Source organism: Papilio polytes, unplaced genomic scaffold, assembly GCF_000836215.1.
Source record: "Papilio polytes unplaced genomic scaffold, Ppol_1.0 DF823693.1, whole genome shotgun sequence".
NCBI lineage: Eukaryota > Metazoa > Arthropoda > Insecta > Lepidoptera > Papilionidae > Papilio > Papilio polytes.
In genome coordinates this window covers 278,627-300,679 of record NW_013525511.1, presented here as the reverse complement: position 1 = coordinate 300,679, position 22,053 = coordinate 278,627, and the positions used below count along the sequence as shown (strand labels likewise).

Sequence of the window (22,053 nt, the reverse complement as noted above, 5' to 3'; positions counted from 1 at the left end):
TACCTCTTTCACTTCTTTTATTAAACTAATATTATAACGAGGAAAGGATTTTAAAAAATTCTTTCACCATTAAAAAAATAACTTATCTGGGAGTAACATAGGCTAAATTTAGTGTCATTGTTTAATTTCAAACGGGCGAAGTCGCGAGCAACAACTAGTCATGTATAAAGTATAAAAGCTGAAAAATTCTTTGCTAGTTCAATATTACTTTGTATGTCTAAATTTATTAGCGTTTTTCGATATATACTATATATACTTACAGTAGCACATCACTATTTAACTGGCCAGTCCGGTTTTCTGTGAATTTGCTAAATAATTTTTAAACGTAATTATATTGAAGTATACATATAAGATCGTCCCAAGGTGATTCTGAACAAATGTCAGCCAGGTTGAGTGATCTACCCGCAACTTTTTATCGTAAATCTTCGATATTTGAAATAAAAAATATATTTTGTTACTACGAAAGCAACAGCGGCATAATTGTTATGCATTTGATCGAACTGGACCAAAGACTATAAAGTCCACATTCGATCTTTGTCATTTACCAATGATTTTCGATTTTTTTTCATATATAAGGTGGCAAACAACAAGCGGCCACCTAAATCCGCCAAAATGGCGTAGCGACCGCTGCCCATAGACATCCTCAATTGCGTTGCCCACCCTAAATCGACGGAACAGACGCACATTAAGAGGATATTTCCCCTTCCTATGCGTCTCCTTCCACCTTCCCATCCAATTACAAGGTTGGAACGAGAAAGGGACTAAAATTGGGCCTCCAGCACCACACTTATCAGACGAAACGCGGGATTCCTCCCATTTCACGCCTGTCTTCTGTGTGGTCGTGGTATTGCTGGGGGCGAGACGATCCTACAGTGAGATATGTTAAAGCGGGCCCTACCACTGTTAAATTATGTCATACTAGTTACTATGGTTAAACGCTCTTAATATAAAAATGTACAGTCGGGGAATTTGGCAGTGTTCCGTTTTAAAACTACAATTATTTGTACGTGCTGTACACATTGAGACGTGAAGCTACAATAATAATAATAAAACTCTTTGAAATGTGTCTGTGTGTGTCTGACAAAAACGGTCAGTGATACATGACTAATTGTACACCGGTAGAGGTGGACGATGTATTGCGTAAAAGGAGACATGATCAAGAAGGGAGTGATGACTGAGATGACTTATAATATAGTTATTTGGAGGACGAATACCTGACAGACACTGGGGCAGTAAGGTAAGGTCGGGAGACGATTGACAATTATTTGTATTTCAATATCTCGTCTTCGGAACTAGCTAACTAATTGGTTTTATGTAAGAGGTGGAGTTCTGCAAGAAATAAGGCAATACTCTCAAAGATAGACACCGCAGATTTCCCCGACTGTACCTTTGTATGTTATACATATGCTGAAAACAAGGAAATCATGTGGTTTTTATATTTTAATTGGTTGTATTTCAAACCTAACAATAGTCGATGCGTGGGAAATACCAGACTGGGTAACCGTCGTCTTTAATTAGCAGTCATGTTTGTGTTACTGTAAAAACATGAACTGCGGTTAATCCTAAAATAGGCCAACTAGTATTAAATGTTTTTTTTTGCTGTTCAAATTTGTGATTTTATCCTCATTGGATTTAATTAATTCATAGTATTTTTTAAACACATATTGTTAGTAATATCAATAAAAAAAAAAAACATAAACACAGCTTGACATTTTCTGTGTACTTGGAAATATCTAAATTCTGAGATATCTCAAGTTAATGGTAAATACTTAAATTAACTATAACTTTGAAAATTTTTACCTTATTGCTTAAATTGAAATCGACTGTCATTTGTGGGACCATCATTTACTCAGAAAAAGTTGTATAGGGTTAGTAGTTTTTCAGGGTAAGTGAATGTTGGTTCCCTTCCCTGTCTAATTAATGTTCTATGCACTGTACATTTTAATAGAAATATGTGTAAAGACTTCGCTATTTTAACATGATCCTGCACCCTGTATTACAGGGTAAGGGACAATAAGTACTAAGATTGTGGATACTACAAAAGACCGAAGAAAACATTATGCAGAAGAGTGCTAGTCATTACTTGCGCACTGGGCTAGATTTCTTACTGCTTTACAGCACTATTTTTGACCACAGCAAAGGAGCAGGGGGGGTTAAGAGAGAGTTAATTGGACACTTGTGTCGCTTTCTTAAAAACCCTGGGCTGTCGCCCAACCGAACCCTATACTAACGCCGACATTGCTATAGAGTATATGCTGAGAGTAAATCGAGATATCGGCTGATAGAGATGTAAGGAAGAGTACCGACAGGATTAGGAGAGAGGTAAAGAAAATAAAGAAATAATGGGAAATATATGTTAAGACAAATAACATTAATTATAATTTATTACAGTTCTTATAGGATTTTTAACTATATTACCGTTTAAAAATCACCACTGCGCTGGAGGATCGGCGCAACACTAGATTATCGGCACATACGTCCGTCACTATGACAGCTGTCAATGTCGTTCAAGCGTATTGGAGCGCGCCATTCTGACGAGAGTCGCATTTACAATATTAGTATGATGCGAGTATGGATGGTGTTTTTTAGAGTTTGTAGCGTAAACGGCTGAAGGGATCTCGATGTAATTTGGTATAGATGGAGAGAATAGTCTGGAAGAACATATAAAGTACTTACTTTTGTTTTTTTTCCAGACGAAATCGCGGACGAAAGGTAGGAGATAAATAAGGGTAAAATAAAACTACACAAAGCATTAACAAATTAATTTACTCATGGGCAGTATATTGCAGGTTTCACAGATTCTCGTGCAGGAAGTGCAGTAATGTCGCCTCGTAGTGTTTCGCAGCGTGCATAGAGCGCAGGGAATGTCTCTCCCCTGGGTACACCTGGATATTTTATTTACTTGTTTATGTTTTATCAAAATAGTTAAAAAAAATGATCCACATAGTTGACAGTTCACTTTTTTTTTTATAACATAATGAGGCAAACGAGCAAGTAGCCACCTGAATACGCCAAAATGACGAAGCGACCACTGCCCATAGACATCCGCAATTGCAGATGCGTTGCCTTATCCGACGGAGGAGGAGACGCACATAAAGAAGACATTTTCCCTTCCTATGCATCTCATCCATGGTCAAATCCACTTCCCCTTTCCATCCCCTCATCAGAAAATGGTGGTAAAGAGAAAGGGACTTAAATTAGGCCTCCGGCACCACACTCATCAGACTGTACACGGAATTGCTTCCATTTCACGCCTGTTCTGTGTGGTCGTGGTACTACTGGGGGCGAGCCGGCCCTGCAGTGCTAACATGTTAAAGCGGGCACTACCACTGTCACTTGAGCTCTTTTAATTAATTTTATTTTAATTAATTGCTATACAGGCGTTATTGAAATGTTTTATTTTATCACAAAAGATGGAGCTTGTTATAATTCTTGCAAAATGTGGGAATATGAGATGGCACTAAATTTGACACCTGATATAGTACTGTTCAAAGAAAGTATCAGTGAAAAAGGTTCATTGCGTCTATATATTTATTTTTATTTATTTGTCTACACTGGGTATTTATTTAGTTATAATTTAGCTTTCTAATAGTGATTTTTTTTTAAATCGGTACCGTAGTTTTTGAGTTTAGTCATTACAAATCTAAACAAAAATCTCTGTGTTATTTGAATCATATTCTTGGTTCGGGACATTCAAAAAAACTTAGTAATAAAAGCTAGTTTAAATGTCATTGGTCCACTTTCTTCCAATTCTAAACCTTTTTTCGATGTTTATACGGCCTTGTTTTTTAGTTGACAAATATTGTTATTTTAGTAAAAGATAGTTTTGTAGATCTCTTACTTGCACACGATGAGGCTTGCCGAGTCGCACGAGCTCAGCGAGCAATGCCGCGGTATGACAGAAGTGTACATTCTCATCCGCAAGCCCGTGGATGATCAGCAGTCTGCCTTCGCTGGGAACAAAACATATCAATATATATGCGAAAATTGGATGGATGTTTGTTATTATGTATCTCCAAAAGGACTCAACAGATCACGACATTTTTTTGTCATAGTTCACTTATTAATGTCTATTTTATCTCCGCGCAGACGACGTCGCGGGCTTAAGCTATTTACTGTTTAAATATGGTCCTTCGAGCAGGATGTAAAGCTTATTAAAACATATGAAGGAGTTTTTATAACATCTTTCTACTACACTTTTTGTAGCAACTTCGTTTGCGCGGATTAAAAAACAACTTAGTAAGTATCCTATGTGTTCTTTCAGACTATGTTCTACTTCTGTTACAAGCATCCAGATCTTTTAAACTATTTAGGAGGTACGTAGTACCCATCCAAACTTTTTAATTTAAAATATCGGTTAGATGGTCCTTGGAGTCGGATTTATCACTTTAGTCCGAGTACGCAGTAAACAAGCATGGGCTGTGGGGGAGAGAAGTTCCGCAGTGTGTAGATGTCTGCAGGGACATTTTGAAATGTGTAGGCGTGTGGCGCGGTTGAAGGGGTGTGTAGGGGCGTGTCGCGGTTTATAGGGGTGTGAAGGGGTGTGTGAGGGCGTACCGCGGTGTGTAGGGGCGTGTCGCGGTGTGTAGGGCTGTGTGGAGGCGTGTCGCGTTGTGTAGGGGCGTGGCGCGGTGTGTAGGGGTGTGTGGGGTCGTGTTACCGCTCAGGGAAGAAGGGCGCGTGTGCGAGCACGCTGGCGCGGCTGTAGGCGTGCGGCGCGCGCGCCGGCAGCCCCATGTAGCGCTCCGTGTACGCGGTGTCGTACAGCCGCCAGCTGGTGACGGGGGCTCCGGCCACGCACACCTTGAAGATGTTGGGACGAGTCGCTAGACCCAACAGCGAGAGGTAGCCACCTATAACAACAAACTTGCTTTAACACTCGTAGACAACATCTATTACAAGAAACACAAGTGAAAATACCACTTAGTATTACTTTACGTCGCCGTTCGCCGATATAGCGAAGCAACCGTTGCCCATAGACACCCGAACTTGCATTTCCGAACCCTACCCTTAATCGATAGAAAAGTAGAACAAAAAGACTATATTTCCCTTCCCTTCGTGTCCTTTCCAATGTTAAACTTTCCCTTCACATGCTTTACTTGAGAATGTGTTTTTATAACGGTAGCTTCGCTTTTTTTTAATTTTTATATATCATCTTATAATAACTAACGTATTGTATTACTACATAAATATAAGCTTATTTGTATAGAAAAACCAATAACTAATTTCTTACCGTAACTCCATCCGTGTATGGCGACCCTTTCCATGTCTATACAGCCGGTCTCCTTCGCCAGCCACTGGAGCACCTCGACCTATAGTAAAAATAACGTCTACAATATTTAAATATATTTATTTTCAAAAATTCAAAAATATCCGACTTCAAGGACCAAAATAAATCCAATTAAACTGAAGAATTCAAAATTAGACATTATTTTCTATTCTTACAAACGGTTTGTTTCTTATCATAGTGTAGCAAACGAGTAAGCGGCTATCTGAATTCGCGAAAATAGCGAAAAACAGGTAGGCTTAATAAACAGAGAAGGGATGCAAAAAAGTGGATATTTGTCCCTATGCACACTGATTATTTTTTTTTACATTTACACTAAAAAATCCTGCTTAAAGGACCAATACCATTAAAACCCGTATAAAAACATAACAAACCTCAATTTTAAACAAGGAATGATAGTATAGTTAATTTGCAAGTTAAGGACACAGGGGACATCCCCTCCCCTGGCGTTACCTGGTCGTCTAACTCGACTTGTCCCATCTTGCCGCGTATGGCCGCCTCCCAGGCGCGGCCGCGGTGCTTGGAGCCGCGCGAGTCAACTGACACCACGTTGAAGCCACGAGCCGCTAACATATGCATACGTAGTTGACGGATACCCTGTATAGATTTGAATACAAAATATACTGTTTTTTACATATTTTATGTTCAAATCAAACTAAAATCTGGATCTAAGATCTGGAAAAAAAAAGATGGATGGATGGTTGGATGGATGGATGGATAGATGGATGTTTGTTATAGTTTGCAGCTTAAACGGCTGAACGGATCTCGATGAAATTTGGCATAGACGTAGAGGATAGTCTAGAAGAACACATAGGCTACTCACTTCTGTTTTTTTTAATTCCACGTGGACGGAGTCGCGGGCGAAAGCTCGTTTATACATATTTAAGCAAATTGTTAAGTTGTTACCTTATAGCTGTTAGTGACGGTCTGTACTTCAGGGCCGCCATACACGTGCAGTACGGTGGGGCTGCGGCCGGCGCGTGCGCAGCGCCACAGCGTGCAGTACGCCGGCGCGCCGCACGACAGCCGCGTCTCCAGTATCTCCGGCGGCGGCACGTTTATCGCACTCAGACTGCGCTCTGTATCGAAACATCTTTCTCTTTATCCCACTCCTGTAGCCAACAGGTTTTTGTCCTCCACATAACTATCAGACGTCATCTCTGTCACTCTTTGATCATGTCACCTTTCACACCATCCATCTCTTTCTATGTTTACCTCTACCGGTGTACCTCTACATGTGGCAAATGAACAAGCGGCCACCTGAATCCGAAATGGAAAGCGACCGCTGCCTAAAAACATCCTACCCTTCATTGACGGAGGAGGAGACGTACATAAAGAGGACATTTCCCCTTCCTATACATCTCCACCATTAAATCCACTTTTCCTTGCCATCCTTTCCCCTTAAGAAAAGGGTGGAAAGTAAACTAAAATAGGCCTTCTGTACCACACTAATCAGACTGTACGCGGAAAAAGCCCTACAGTGCAAAGATGTTAAAGCGGGCTCTACCACTAACTCAAAACTAACTTTCTCCTTGTTCCATGATTCATCCCTCCTCTAACATGCCCCCATGCTAACCTTCTACCACTTAGGCTACTCTCAAACTTCCTCTAATATACTCATTTCGTATATCATCTATTCGTGTTCCCTCTTTATTAGAAGAAAGTTTAGATGGATGTTTGTCAGAGTTTGTAGCCTAAACTGCTGAACGGATTTTGATGAAATTTGGTATAAACGTAGAGCATAGTCTGGAAGAACACATAGACTACTCATTTTTTATTCCACGCAAACGCAGTCGCGGACGAAAGCCAGTATAAATGAGTTTTTTTGTACACAAACAAAATACGCTAACATTTGAAGCAGTACAAAAACCCATAGGGTTTAAGTGTACCTACTGGTCGCTTATTTTACATATAAAAATAATATAAACCTCTAATTAATAATGTACTATCACCGTCTTCATCACCATCACCTCGACTGTCCCAAGTGCCGTTGAAGTTGCGGCTGTCTGATGATGACTCTAAAAAACAGAAATAAAACCTTCAAAATAATCAAAATATTAACATGTACAAAAAATAATAATTCAATGTTTACTATTGTCAAAATTGTAGATGTCGATGGATGGATGTACCGATGGGTTGATGAATCGATAGATGTGAGGTAGGGGAACGTCATATTTCTTTAAGTATGTAAGTTAGTGTTAGTTTTAAGTTACACGAGCTGTCGCGACTTCGTCCGCGTGGTATTAGAAAACATACGGACTATATAAATTACAAATAGCTACGTATCCCTCGGGAACCGGACACCTCGGGGATGAAGCTTATCCCATGTGTACTCCAGACTTTGTTATGTATGTGCCAAATTTCAATAAGATATGTTGAACCGTTGCAGAATGATCGAGTAAACATTAAAAAACTAAATTAATGAATCCCACGGGAACCGTAACTATTCCCGGGATAAAAAGTAGCCTATGTGTTCTTCCAGACTATGCTCTAAACCTGTGCCTAATTTCATGGAGGATCTCCAGTACAGCGGTTTAGGCTACAAACGCTAACAAACATCCATCCATCTAAACTTTCGCATTTATAATATTAGTAAGCAGTAAGATTAAAGCAGTGCGTTATCCAAATCAGACGTGTTCGTTATTTAGCACCTCCCCGCACTCCATACCTCGATTGTTGTATGGATGTAAAGTTTACCTAGACGGATTTACGTACAAAGGTATCGATGTATGAATGTATATGCTAACACTGACAGAACGATGTACTGACAGATTAATCTTACTAATATTATAAATGCGAAAGTTTAGATGGATGGATGTTTGTTAGAGTTTATAGCCTAAACGGCTGAACGGATCTTCATGAAATTTGGCACAGGTTTAGAGCATAGTCTGGAAGAACAAATAGGATACTTTTTATACCGGGAATAGTTACGGTTCCCGTGGGATTCATTAATTTAGTTTTTTAATGTTTACTCGATCATTCTGCAACGGTTCAACATATCTTATTGAAATTTGGCTCAGATATAAAACAAAGTCTGGAGTACACATGGGATAAGCTTTATCCCCGAGAAATGCCCGGTTCCCGAGGGATACGTAGCTTTTTGTAATTTATATACTTCGTATGTTTTCTAATACCATGCGGACGCAGTCGCGGGCAACAGCTCGTGGGTATATATGTATTATGCATGTATATAACAGTGGTAGAGCCCGTTTTAACATCTTCGCACTGTACGGCTCGCCAGTAATACCACGACCACACAGACACGTGTGAAGTGGAAGCAATTCCGCGTACACTCTGATGAGTGTGGTGCCGTAGGCCTAATTTAATCCCTTTCTCTTTCCACCCTTTTTCTTAAGAGGCAAGGATGGGAAGGAAAAGTGGATTTGACGGTGTAGGACACGCATAGGAAGGGGAAATGTCCTCTTGATGTGCATCTCCTCCGTCAATGAAGGGTAGGCAACGCATCTGCAATAGGCAATATGCATATAACGCCAAATTGTACCAAACTTTTTTTAAGTATTCTTTATTACTATAAAAAATTCCTGCAAAGATTTTTTTAAATATAATGTGATTTAGTGGCGAAATTTAATCATTAAAGAGTGTGTTTTTTCAAATTCCCTCGCTAAGTTCTAAAACGCACACTATTGGTCGAAGCAAGTGGCTTATCTAATATGGCGTCGCTGCGTTGACAATACACAGTTCATTTACGTTAGTTTATATAGAAATACAGTCTTGAAGTATTTTACTGTAAACACGATATCAAAACCAACTTTAAAATAAAAAAATAATGAATAGAATTATTAATTACCACTTGTTTGTATCAGGAATAATAAAAATGAATCGATTTTTGACTTTTTGACCTTGAGAAACTTTGTTGTGTTTTACATCGAAGTGACATCTGAGCGTATGTTATGAATGGAATAAGACGTTTGACGTCAATCGTCTCATGTCAACTCCGGTCGTGTTTTAGTCGCTCGAAAATGGTCGTAATTTTATTTTATTATTTTTAGCTCAATGGTTCAATATTTTCGCGTCAATTTTTATTCTGGTTATTTTATAAAAAGTAGAATTGTTTAAAAAAAGAAAAAAATACATGCATATTTCCTATTGGGGATGTCTATGGGCAGCGGTCACTTTCCATTTCGGTGGATTCAGATGGCCGCTTGCTCGTTTGCCACCTTATATTATAAATGTATGTATGTATGTATGTATGTATGTATGTATGTATGTATGTATGTATGTATGTATGTATGTATGTATGTATGTATGTATGTATGTATGTTGCACTGACCGCAGCCTGCCCTCTCCATGAGCGTGCCCTGCACCAGCAGCTGCGTGCGCTCCGCGTGCAGTACGCGGTACACGCGCGTGCTCGGCACGCTGCTGATATTCGACGTCGTTATAACAGCTGTTGTACAATCCTGCAAAAAACATCCAAAAATAAAGCATTTACAGCTAAAAAAATAACATTTAATCACTAGTTTACAGCGACCTCCGACTATCTACGCTCCCTTTTACATCAAATCAAAATTCAAAATTTAAACTATTTGTTAAACATTTGGAAAGCCATCTTTTTGATAATAGCCCTTGAACAGAATATTTTATTTATATACAGTATATATAATATTTTATTTATATATGTATGTATTTTATGTAATTCTACACAAAAAAAAAAAAAAACCAGCGCAGCCGTGGACAAACCAATTATATGGTTTTTGCGGGGCCATATTTGTGCATAGTTTTTTTAATTTGTGTCATGTAATGTTTTCAATAAATAAAAATAAAATAAATAATCTTGGGAAGGGGGGTGGCTGAAAACCAGCTCGACACTGGATCTCAACCTGTATCGGTTAAGCTGAGCCTCCCCCTTTTGCCATCTGTTATAATTTTTTCATGTATGTTTTTTATTATGTACAACTCTGTGTATTCTTAGATGGCAATAAAGAGGTTCTTATTTTTTTTTTAATCTTTAAAAATACTGTGTTCACAATCTATACTATTATAATAAAGCGAAAACACACACTTCTTTGTTGCCTAAGATGTCAGCAAGTACAGCAAATTTTTGAATTATTCTTTCTTTAATAAAAAGCCCTGCACTTACATCACGCTTTAGGCTATATATTTTCACGCTATTAAACGTAAGGGGGTAAATATTTTGGATAAAAACTCTAATGTGGGAAAGAGACCATAAGTTGCTGCCAACATCAAGAAAGCAAGATTGCTAAGGTTTGTCATGTCATGTCATTTTGACATTTGCTATTGATAATTTGACAAATGTAAACAATGAAATAAAATTTTCATAATTTCATGCGGATAACATCAATCTTACTAACATTGTAAACGTTGTTAAATCTATTCTGTTTTATTTTAGTAAATTCCAATAGTAAGAATACTCACGTCATCAATATCCACGGTGTGCGAGTGTCCGGGGGCGGTGAGCAGGGTGAGCGGGGCCGCGGGGCGCAGCGGGGCCACGTACAGATGTCGCTCTAAGGGCGTCTCTTTCAGCCCCACGAAGTATACTAATTGCCGGCCTTCATCTACCTGGAGTTATAAAAATATGTAAGGGCGTTGCCAGAGGGGGTAGCTACCCCTCCTCCTTAGAGTCCCAAATAGTAAAATATTGATACTTCTTTATATTACACTATCTGTAACTTGCGACTCATCCACGTGAAAATAAAAATAAAACAAAAGTACTCTATGTGTTCTTCCAGACTATCCTCTACATCTATACTAAATTTCATGGGAATTCGTTCAGCCGTTTAAGCTACAAACTCTAACAAACATCCATCCATCTAAACTTTCACATTTATGATATTAGTAAGAGTAACATGTTACTCACAGATAAATTACCTATCGAACGGTGAAAGAATTTTTAAAATTTACCCAGTAGTTTTTGAGTTTCAATATATACAAAAATACAAATCTTTCCTCTTTATAATATTAGTATAGAAAGAGGAAAGATTTGTATTTTTGTATATATTGAAATAACTCAAAAACTACTGGGACAATTTCAAAAATTCTTACACCGTTAAAAAGCTACGTTTTCAGTAAGTAACATAGGTCATATTTTTACTCCTTTTTTAACACTAGGCGGATGAAGTCGCAAGCAACAGCTAGTCACAAATAAAACAAAGATACATAAATGGGAAAAATTACCCTATAAGTTGAGTAAAGAAGGTACTCACCCATATTTTTCTGTCCATCACCTCCCACTCTCCGCTGGTGATGGCCTCTTTGCTGATGATGTTAGGACCCACAGCGTTGGACTCATCATCCGTTATCATTTCTATCACCGCTGAAATGTGATACAAAACCTGTCACACACATGATTTTAAGTATTTGAAGGGGAAGAAAAATCGCGTTGAAAACCAATGAAAGTAACTTGTTTTTTAATTGATTTTTTAAAACAAATCTTACATCTTAAGATATATAATAAAAAAAAATCCAAATTTCATTCAGACACGCCGCTTTGGAGATAAAAATTAAACATCCATACATCCAAAACTTTAGATCGATCTTAGAAGTGTTATATGCTAAATATTATTTTCGAATGCGAAAATTCTACACTTGTGATGTCATTTCTAGTGCTTTCATTAATCTATTTTCATAGTCATGCTATACTAAAGGTACACAAGCCAGTAAAACAAAAATTTCATTGTCATGCCAGTTACTGGCACATATATAGGCCAGTAAAATATCAATGACCATATAACACTAGAAATCAAATATCAAACAATACATGTCAGTAACATTCCAGTGTTCCAGCGACTGCCCTACTTACACCGTGTCCTTTGAGTGTTGTTTAGTTGCAGTTTGCAGGTGACCAGGTAGAGATGAAGGTATCCCGTCTCTTCGGATGCCCAGATGAAGCTGACCTCATCGACTGCGACTCGAGGTAAGAAGTAGAGGATATCATGGACGTTAATCCACGCATCAGGTGCTGTCTCCGATATTAAAACTTGGATTTGTTGCTGGAATTAAAAAAAAAATCTATAGAACTGTCACTTTTAGACTCTATGGAAGAAACTAGCTATTGTTTTTATACAAGTAGTTTTATGTTAATATCAAAAAAAATTAAAATAACGCCATCTAGTTAAGTTTTAAGACACTATAACCCTATTTCTTTCATTTACATTACTTGCTTGTTCTCGTCTCGCGTGGGATTTAAAAAATCTAGTAATTAATCCAGTCTACTAGTTTTTGTCCGCGATTCCGTCCGTGTGAGATTAAAATAAAAACACAAGTAAGTACCACGCGTGTGCTACAATATCCTCTACATCTATGCCAAATTTCATCGAGATTCGTTCAGTAGTTTATACAAGCTTTAACAAACATCCATCCATCCAAATTTTTATATTGGTAAGATGTCACTCAGTAATAACATAGCTTTATCATGGATGAAAGAAGTTCTATATCCGTTCAGTAGTTTTTGAGTATATCCCTAGAAATAAACAAATCTTTCCTCATTACAATATAAGTATAAGTACTAGCTTTCGCCCGCGACTCTGTCCGTGTGGAATTAAAAAAAAGCAGCAGCCTTTGTGTTTTACCAGACTATTTTCTACACCTATGCCTAATTTCGAGATCTATTCAGCAGTTTAGGCTACAAACTCTAGCAAACCATCTAAATCGCATTTATATTAGTAAAAAACATATATTACTCACCTCTCTTCTACACTCATCGCTATATGCAGTTGTGGGCGTCACATCCGCACCTTCATATCCTGTGGGCGAGCTGAACTCACTCAAAGGTATCAGCACCAGCTCCAACCGCTGCTGCTCTCTGTCCAAAAGTTGGACCCACACGCTGCGGAATCAGGTTTCAATGTAAGTTACGATAGATGGCGCTGTTATTAATTCAGATTCAAAAAATTAGTAACGTTTGTAGATAGATGGCGCTGTTATCAATTCGGATTTGTGTTTTCGATGTATTATTACTGTCAGTTGTAATAGATGGCGTTACTAAAAGTTCAAAGAGTAATGATTTGTTTATAAGGTACTAGTTGTTGCTCGCGTCTTCGTCTGCGCAAAAAATATTCTGCAATAAATGTAGCCTATATTACTCAGTGATAATATAAGGATGTATTAGTGAAAGAATTTTTAAAATCGGTTTTGAGTTTTTGAGTTATTTCAATACATACAAAAATACAAATCTTTCCTCTTTATAATATTAGTATATTAGTTTTTTGCAGCAATACAAAGATCTTGTTATATCTTGGTCTACTGGTCTATCCGTCTACTAGTCTACTAATATTTCGAATCACTAGAACATATTTAATGCAAGTTTTAGCTTTACTCACCAACAAAGTTTAAATCAATTAATTTACATCTTAGTCTACTGGTCTTTCGGTCTACTTTGTTTATACTGGTCTACTCACAAGTTCCCGCACGGCGTCCAGCCGACCCTGGCGAGGTATTCAAACCAGGGGAAGACCTCCTTTAGCGGCTGTCGCATCTCGTACCATCGGATATCAGTTGCCTCCATACAATCACTAACTTCTGCTGATGCTGTAAAAATATTGTTTTTATTATTATGTCCAGTATGTCCAGTAATGGACTGACGCAGCTACTATATTATTATAATAAAGCGTAAACACACACTTCTTTGTTGCCTAAGATGTCAGCAATTACACCATATTTTTAAATAATTCTTTTTTTAATAAAAAGCCCTAAATTTACGTCATACTTTAGGCTATATTTTTTCACGCCATTTAACTTAGGGGCTAAATATTTTGGATAAAATCCCTAATGTGCGAAAGAGACTATAAGTTGCTGCCAACATCAAGGAAGCAAGGTTGTCGTAATGTCATGTCATTTTGACATTTATAATTGATAATTTGACAAATGTAAACTATAAAATAAAAAGTTCACAATTTCATGCGAATGAAGCCGCACGGGAACAGCTAGTACTAATATAAAAAGGAAAGATTTGTATTTTTGTTTGTATTGTAATATCTCAAAAACTACGGGACCTAATTCAAAAATTCTTGTACCATTAAAAAGCTACGTTATCACCGAGTAACTCTTTTTACTGCTTTTATAAATTTCACGAGGGCGAAGTCGCGAGCAACAACTTGTGTTGTTAATAATGTTTTAGAGAAGCTATCCAACCGACAGTATAAGCTGGGAAACGGAGCAGCCACCTGAATTCGCTAAAATAGCGAAGTGACCGCAGTCCAAAAATTCGCAATTGGGTTGCTTACGTTGAAGGTCGGTGACTCAGGGGTTTTAAGACTTAACTTATATTCTACAGGTCCTAGGTTCAAATCCAGATTTGTTATGAACATATTCTACCTAATACATACAGTGTGCCTCAGCAGCGCCCTCTTGGTAGTAATCTAGGACGGTGGTAGGAGTCGTCTTCTGCAGCCTGAAGGTCACCAGTTTGAGAGTAGACTTGGCGTTCGGAGTACCAGCTCGAGGGAATCTGGGGATGGGAAAAATTAATTGCGTTAGAGAATTATTATTTTTTTAATTTATTTATTTACTAGCTGTTCCCGTGCGGCTTCATCCGCATGAAATAATGAAAATTTTATTTCATTGTTTACATTTGTCAAATTATCAATAGCAAATGTCAAAATGACATGACATGACAAACCTTGGTAATCTTGTTTCCTTGATGTTGGCAGCAACTTATGGTCTCTTTCCCACATTAGGGTTTTTATCCAAAATATTTACCCCCTAAGTTTAATAGCGTGAAATATAGCCTAAAGCGTGACGTAAGTGTAGGGATTTTAATTAAAAAAAGAATTATTCAAAAATATGTTGTAATTGCTGACATCTTAGGCAACAAAGAAGTGTGTTTACGCTTTCTTATAATAGTATAGAAAAACCACACGTGCTAATCTTTCGTGGTAATTGAAAATAGGCGACACTACTTTAAATTTATACAAAATGATGTTATATACATTAAGATCATATAATTTTTGAACACAAAGCGTAAACACACACTACTTTGTGTCTTAGGATGTTAGCAATCACAGCATATTCTTGAAGAATTCTTTCTATATAAAAAAATATATATTACACAGATCCGTCCAAAGCCTGAATGGATCTAAATTTTTAAAATAGACATAATTATTGTGTTTCAAGCGTCTTTTAAGATCGTGCGTGCCTTTGACTAAACTATCGCACAACTTAGTCTTGCTTTCCTTATAGACTTATATGGAGGTACACTACTCCATTTTTATATAACTTTAAACTTGCATGGTTTTTACAAATATAATATTCGTTAGATACGGGTTTCTTACCACGATTGAATTGGTTTTTTTCAGACTACCGCATCATTTCAGTAAGCACGTGAACAGGGCGCATGCAAATGTGCCGAAATATAAGGAAATAAACAATTCAATCGTGGTAAGAAACCCGTATCTTACAAACATTATACTCCATTTTTAGTTGTGCAACTGAACAGTTGGGCTGCGAAACAATCGCACAACCGTTGTGCGATTGTTGGTTGTTTCGTTACTTTAATAATAAAAATTAAATCAATTATAACATACCTGAACTCTTCGACTTCACCGCTGACACTTTGTGATGAAGGGAAACTGAATATCTTCACCTCACTCTCATCAACTTCTTCATAAACTATCCTGAACACATCATCTGCAAAGAAATACATTTATTCACACAAGACTGTGAATATTTTCTTTTCGCATACTGCGCGATAGATGGCGCTAATCTCAAACTTAATATGTTAAAAAAAATTGTTTATCTTTCAACCACAACGGCGAATCCAGGGGGTGTCATGGCGGTAATGATCCCCCCCCTGAGCTAGTTGGTCAAAAGACTTGANNNCCCCCCCCCCCCCGGTCGCCAAAGCTGGATCCGCCCTTGCTTAACCACTGGTTGGAAAATGCGTAGGACATTCTGAAAGATTTCTTTCATTGTTTCTTAATTGTTCGATATTTCACTTTTTAATCGAATACTTATTTTAACTAAGAGATGGCTATTTGTAAATATTTTTTTTTACTTCAAAAGCTTCAATATTTATATGTATATCATCTCCCCTACTTTATCCTACTTCCGTAGAGCGCACGAGGTTTTCGTCCTCCAAATAACTCTATCATACGTCATCAGTCACTCCCTTCATCATGTCACTTTTCATTTTTTTTAACAAAAAGAGGCAAACGAGTAAGGGGCCACCTGAATCCACAGAAATGGCGAAGCGACCGCTGCCCATAAACATCCGCAATTGCAGATGCGTTGCATACCCTTCATTGACGGAGGAGACCTCCTTCCTTCCTATGCATCTCCACCGTCAAATCCATTTTACCCTCTCATCCTTTCCTCTTAAGAAAAGGTTGGGAAGGGAAAGGGATTAAAATTAGGCCTCCGGCACCACACTTATCAGACTGTACGCGGAATTGCTTTCACTTCACGTCTGTCTGTATGGTCGTGGTATTACTGGCGAGCCTTACAGTGCGAAGATGTTAAAGCGGGCTCTACCACTGTTTTCACACAATCCATCTCTTTCTCTTCCTCTACCGGTGTACATTCAGATCTCTCATTCATTGAGGTTTATTTAGCGTTTTTTTTTAAATTAAGCTAGACTTAATTCTTTTTGTATTGTTAAAAGAGAAATAAAAAAAAATCTAACATCTTGCAGTATTCATGTTGTATATAATTATGAGGCTCACCATCACATTTGGGCTGCCACCAGAAGCCGGTGTAGCGGGAGAACTCCTCCTGAGTGACGTAACACGGGACACCAGCTTGCTTCGGGTCATCGGCTAAACATCTAAAATACAAGAAATATCTCTATCTAGCTGTTTGTGACGTCACCTGTTTGAAATCTATACTAATATAATAAAGCGTAAACACACTACTTTGTGACGTAAGATGTCAGCAATCACAGAATATTTTTTTATAATTCTTTCTTTAATAAAAAGCCTTACACTTACGTCACGTTTTACGCTATTTCACGCTATTAAACTTAGGGGGTAAATAAATTGGGTAAAAACCTTTATATAGAAAAGGGCTTCATCCGCATTAAATTATTAAAACTTTAATTTATTACATTTATCAATTTCTCAATTGCAAATGTCAAAATACCAATTACCTTACTATAGCAATCTTGTTTCCTTGATGTTGGCAACAACTTATGGTCTCTTTCCCACATTAGGGTTTATATCCAAAATATTTACCCCCTAAGTTTAATAGCGTGAAAACATACAGTCTAAATCGTGACCTAATTATAGGGCTTTTTATTATAAAAAGAGTTATTCAAAAATATGCTGTAATTGCTGACATCTTAGGCAACAAAGAAATGTGTGTTTATGCTTTATTATAATAGTATAGATTTAAATGCAACTTTACAAAATCCTTATGCATTAAACGAATTTTAGCGAGTAAGGTGTAAAGGTAATTATTTCTCTCTATGTAATGCAACTCACCTATCAGGTTCATGTCCTTTACAAGCGTAAGTAAGTCGCGTCGGCCGCTGTAGGCCTCCCCCCGCCAGCCAGATGTCGCCGCGCGCGGCGTGCGCCACCAGCGAGGGCGCGCGGGGACACATCGCAGGAGTGAGGGCTGCGCCCCCGCCGGTGCTCAGAGAGCGGGGGACTAGTGGTGGTGACTGGAATAATTGATACCAAATTGTTAAGAAATATAAAATTTGTTAAACTAATTATAAAATACTAGCTGTTGCCTGCGACTTCGACCGCGTGGTATTATATCCCTCGGGAACCGGACATTTCTCGGGGATGAATCTTATCCCATGTATACTTCAGACTTTGTTTTATATCTTTGCCAAATTTCAATAAGATATGTTGAACCGTTACAATTTGATAGAGTAAACACTAAAAAACTAAATTAAAGGATCCCATGGGAACTGTAACTATTCCCGGGATAAAAAGTAGCCTATGTGTTCTTCCAGACTATTCTTTACATCTACACCAAATTTCATCGAAATCCGTTCAGCAGTCTAGGCTACAAACTCTAACAAACATCCATCTAAACTTTCACATTTATAATATTAGTATGATCAATACATATTGTTGAACTCAACAAACATTTTTTAATTGATTTTTCTAAATTATCTTAAGTGCCTCACCTTAAAGTGCTTCAAACTTTTTCTTAATTTTTTTTTTCAAATTATGTTTACAGTTCTCGGCAATATTTCAACAATAGTATTCCCAAAACTCAACTTTACAAACAAAGAAGTGTGTGTTTATGCTTTATCTATACTAATATTATAAAGAGGAAAACTTTGTATTTTTGTATTTTTGTATTTTTGTATTTTTGTATGTATTGAAATAACTCAAAAACTAATGGGCCGATTTTAAAAATTCTTTCACCATCAGAAAGGTAATTTATCTGTGAGTAACATAGGCTATATATTTTAATTTCACGCGGGCGAAGTCGCGAGCAACAGCTAGTGTATTATATTTAAATGAAATATGGAATTTTTCTTTTGACATTACAAACAGACACTCCAATTTTATTACACGTACTAGCTACTATTAATAAACAACATATTTCTGGACCACGGAGTTAAAAAATCAGAATGTTTTAACTTTTCTCCACTTACGCTGCTTAAAGTGATAGGGATTACCAAGGTAATACTTTAGGTTGTAATAGGTTGAAAAAGGGGCGAACGTAAGTTTTGAACTTTCAAACTTCACGCGGACGACGTCGCGGGCAACAGCTATAATAATAGTACAGATATAGATATTTTGCTCCAAACAAGCCCTTCATGATCACTTTGAGAATGATAAAAAGCCTCCACAACAGACACCATAATCTATCTTAAATGGACACCTTAATTTAACAGTAGAGCTCGCTTTAACATCTTGGCACGAATGGGCTGGCTCACTCGGTGTAATACCATGACCACACAGAAAACAGGCATGAAGTAGGAGCAATTCCGCCTACAGTCTGATGAGTGTGTCGCCGGAGCCGTAATTTTTAGCCCGTTTCCCTTTCCACCCTTTTCTTAAGAGGTAAGGATGGAAAGGAAAAGTGGATTTGACAATGGAGAAGACGAATAGGAAGGGAATATGTCCTCTTTATGTGCGTCTCCTCCTCTGTCAATTAAGGGTAGGCGACGCATCTGCAACTGGGATGTTTATGGCGGTCGCTTTCCATTTCGGTGGATTCTGGTGGCCACTTGCTCGCTTGCCACCTTATATTATTAAAAAAAAAATCAGGAAACAATTTCGGTGATTCCCCCCCCAGTCACTAACCTGATTAGTTCCTTCTTCAGCTACAAACAGTGAAGATGCACACGGAAAGAGGACGCGACCGGATGGCTGATGTAACTCATACGATGCAATACCCCAAGCTGCGACACGCTGTCTCTCCCACAATAATTGTTCTTCCCGTGACCATTTGCCAGAACTAACGCCAAGAGCTATGTTAGACTCGATCAGTGGCTTCCAATCTAACCTGAAAACATTAAAAAAACCTTTTTATATCACATTATTTAATGTCAATCTTTACTAGTATTGTAAAGTGGAAGATTTACATTTTTGTGTATTGAAATGACTCAAAAACTAATGGGCTAATTTAGAAAATCCATTCACCGCTAGAAAGGTAATTTATCTGTGAGTAACATAAGCTATATTTTTTATTTTCACATGGTCGAAACTAGCAACAGCTAGTAATATTATAAATGGGAAAATTTGGATGGATGTTTGGTAGAATTTGTAGTCTAAACTGCTGAATAGATCTCTATGATATTTGGCATAGATGTAGAAGATAGTCTGCATGAACACAGAGGCTACTTGCTTTTTTTTTTAATTACACATAGAGGGAGTCACAGGCGAAAATAGATAAATAAACTACTGGCTGTCCCCACAACTCCATCCAATCAGAATTTAAAAAAAAAAGTAACCTATGAGTTCACCAAGACTACATTTAAGTTAAATTGAACAAAAATGATCAGTCTTTGTATTATGCAATTTCTATGCATTGTGAGTTTGCCTTTTTAAAATGAAAAATCAATTTTTTAAGTTTTGCCTGTCTGAAAATCCATGTTTGTTCCTTGTAATCTCTAAAATGGGTCAACCAATTTTAACGGAACTTTTACTTGAAGATAGCTGATGTATGTGGAAGTGACAAAGGATCATTTATTTCCAGTCCCCATAGATAAAATATATTTCAAAGGACAATTTTAAGATTCTATGTCATCGGTAATGCTTGTAATATTCATTGTTCCATTGACCCAAAAACCATAATTACTATAATAGTTTTATCAGAAGATTAAATACCAATAAACCGATTGAAAACAGATTAATATTAATTAAAGATAGATTAATTGTTAAACAAAACTGTTGCTAAGTCACATGAATACATAAATATTTAGAATTTGTTTCTAACTGTGGCTCTACTGTGGTAACTAGTCTGTGACTTCTGGAATTAATTAAAAAAAAATTAGTCTATGCATTCCTTCCAGATTATATTCTGTGCTGATTTTTATCAAACTCTTTTAAACTAGTCTTGGGCATAATCGGACATCTGTAAGTGTGCACCGTACTAGTATAGTTTTTTTTTTTTTTATAGTTTTATCCACTTTTTATTACCGAAAGTGTATGCTTTACTCTAGCAAATATTCAATCGAATCAAACAACGAAGAAGCGAACACCGATATCATGCAGTGTACTAAAAGTACTAAATGTCCGATTAACAGAAGCCGTTCGGTAACATTACTTTTACTACAGTGCTGAGTAACATTACATTTTAGTACATTGTATGTGTACTACCCAAGACTATTTTAATTTCATGTAAACTTCTGTTTATAATATTAATATGATTAGACAACTGAAAACAAGGTAATGTTTATATATGTGCCTATAGTACAAACAACTGATTTTAATAAGCAAATATCTGCCCCAATTATTATATGATGAATGAATAAATCACTTAAGTTGAATAATGGAAATAATCAATATTACTAGATAAGATATAGAAGTGATAAATTTAAATTGTTATAAATCAAATAAAATTACATAATTTGGATTGAAAATGAAACTGGCAGAATATACTCTAAACTTTAGTCATTAAAAAAAAACTTGAGCCGGTATTTAAGAGCGAAAAAATTGCAAATACTAACCTGGTGTTATTAGGTTGTGAAGAATGGGTGATATCAGTATAGAGTAGTGTAATTTCCCAGCCGTTGAGAGGGGTTCGCAAAAAATACACTCTTGTTTTACCATTGCTTAATTTCCGAAAGGATATTGCCATAGGTACCATGGTTGACAATGAAGATAACTCTTTTCTCAGATCATGGACGGCCTGACGGACTTCTGCCCAGCTGTATCGTTTCGAAGGCACCTGTTCGAACTCTCCAGCCGCAGCCCCATCTCCCGCCTCCCTCACCTCCATTTCCAAAATATCCATACAAAATTTTAAACTATTTCAAGCTAAATCTCATGGCGATCCAATAATGACATTTGACAAAGAAACTTCACGGTTTAACTATATTGCCTAGATTTATTTATATATTTCAACTAATTTCATGACTCTTTGTTTGATGTAGGTCTCATTATAATGTATAATTACGTGATAATTATGAATATTTGCCTAAATTGAGCCAACACACAGTTTTTTGACTTTTCTTTCTTATTTGCACAGATGAAAAAGACGTACGCCCGTCATGCACAGATTAATTATGTGAAGGAAGCTGTCAAAAAACAGCTGTCTTAGTAGGAAAAATGACAGGTGAGATATTTATTTTATGTTTTAGATTTCTTTATATTTCATATCTCAATTCGTTAAACACCAATAGGGTAAGAGAATGTATTTAGTTTAATTAGCGTAAC

At 37.1% G+C, this 22,053-nt stretch overlaps 1 protein-coding gene across 1 annotated transcript; it reads right to left on the bottom strand.

Moving 5' to 3' along the window:
• Positions 1-2,748: 2,748 nt before the first annotated feature.
• Positions 2,749-21,880, bottom strand: LOC106103929 (dipeptidyl peptidase 9). Its single transcript, XM_013283846.1, has 19 exons — positions 21,345-21,880; positions 19,477-19,678; positions 17,686-17,867; positions 16,930-17,030; positions 15,793-15,895; positions 14,596-14,717; positions 13,669-13,798; positions 12,956-13,097; positions 12,072-12,261; positions 11,476-11,585; positions 10,685-10,831; positions 9,579-9,708; positions 7,216-7,305; positions 6,194-6,366; positions 5,741-5,884; positions 5,234-5,312; positions 4,661-4,853; positions 3,842-3,953; positions 2,749-2,885 (listed from the first exon to the last, which is right to left on the bottom strand). The coding sequence occupies exons 1-19, from the start codon at positions 21,629-21,631 to the stop codon at positions 2,793-2,795; spliced, it is 2,730 nt and encodes a 909-aa protein (XP_013139300.1). The 5' UTR covers positions 21,632-21,880; the 3' UTR covers positions 2,749-2,792.
• Between the last annotated feature and the right edge of the window lie 173 nt (positions 21,881-22,053).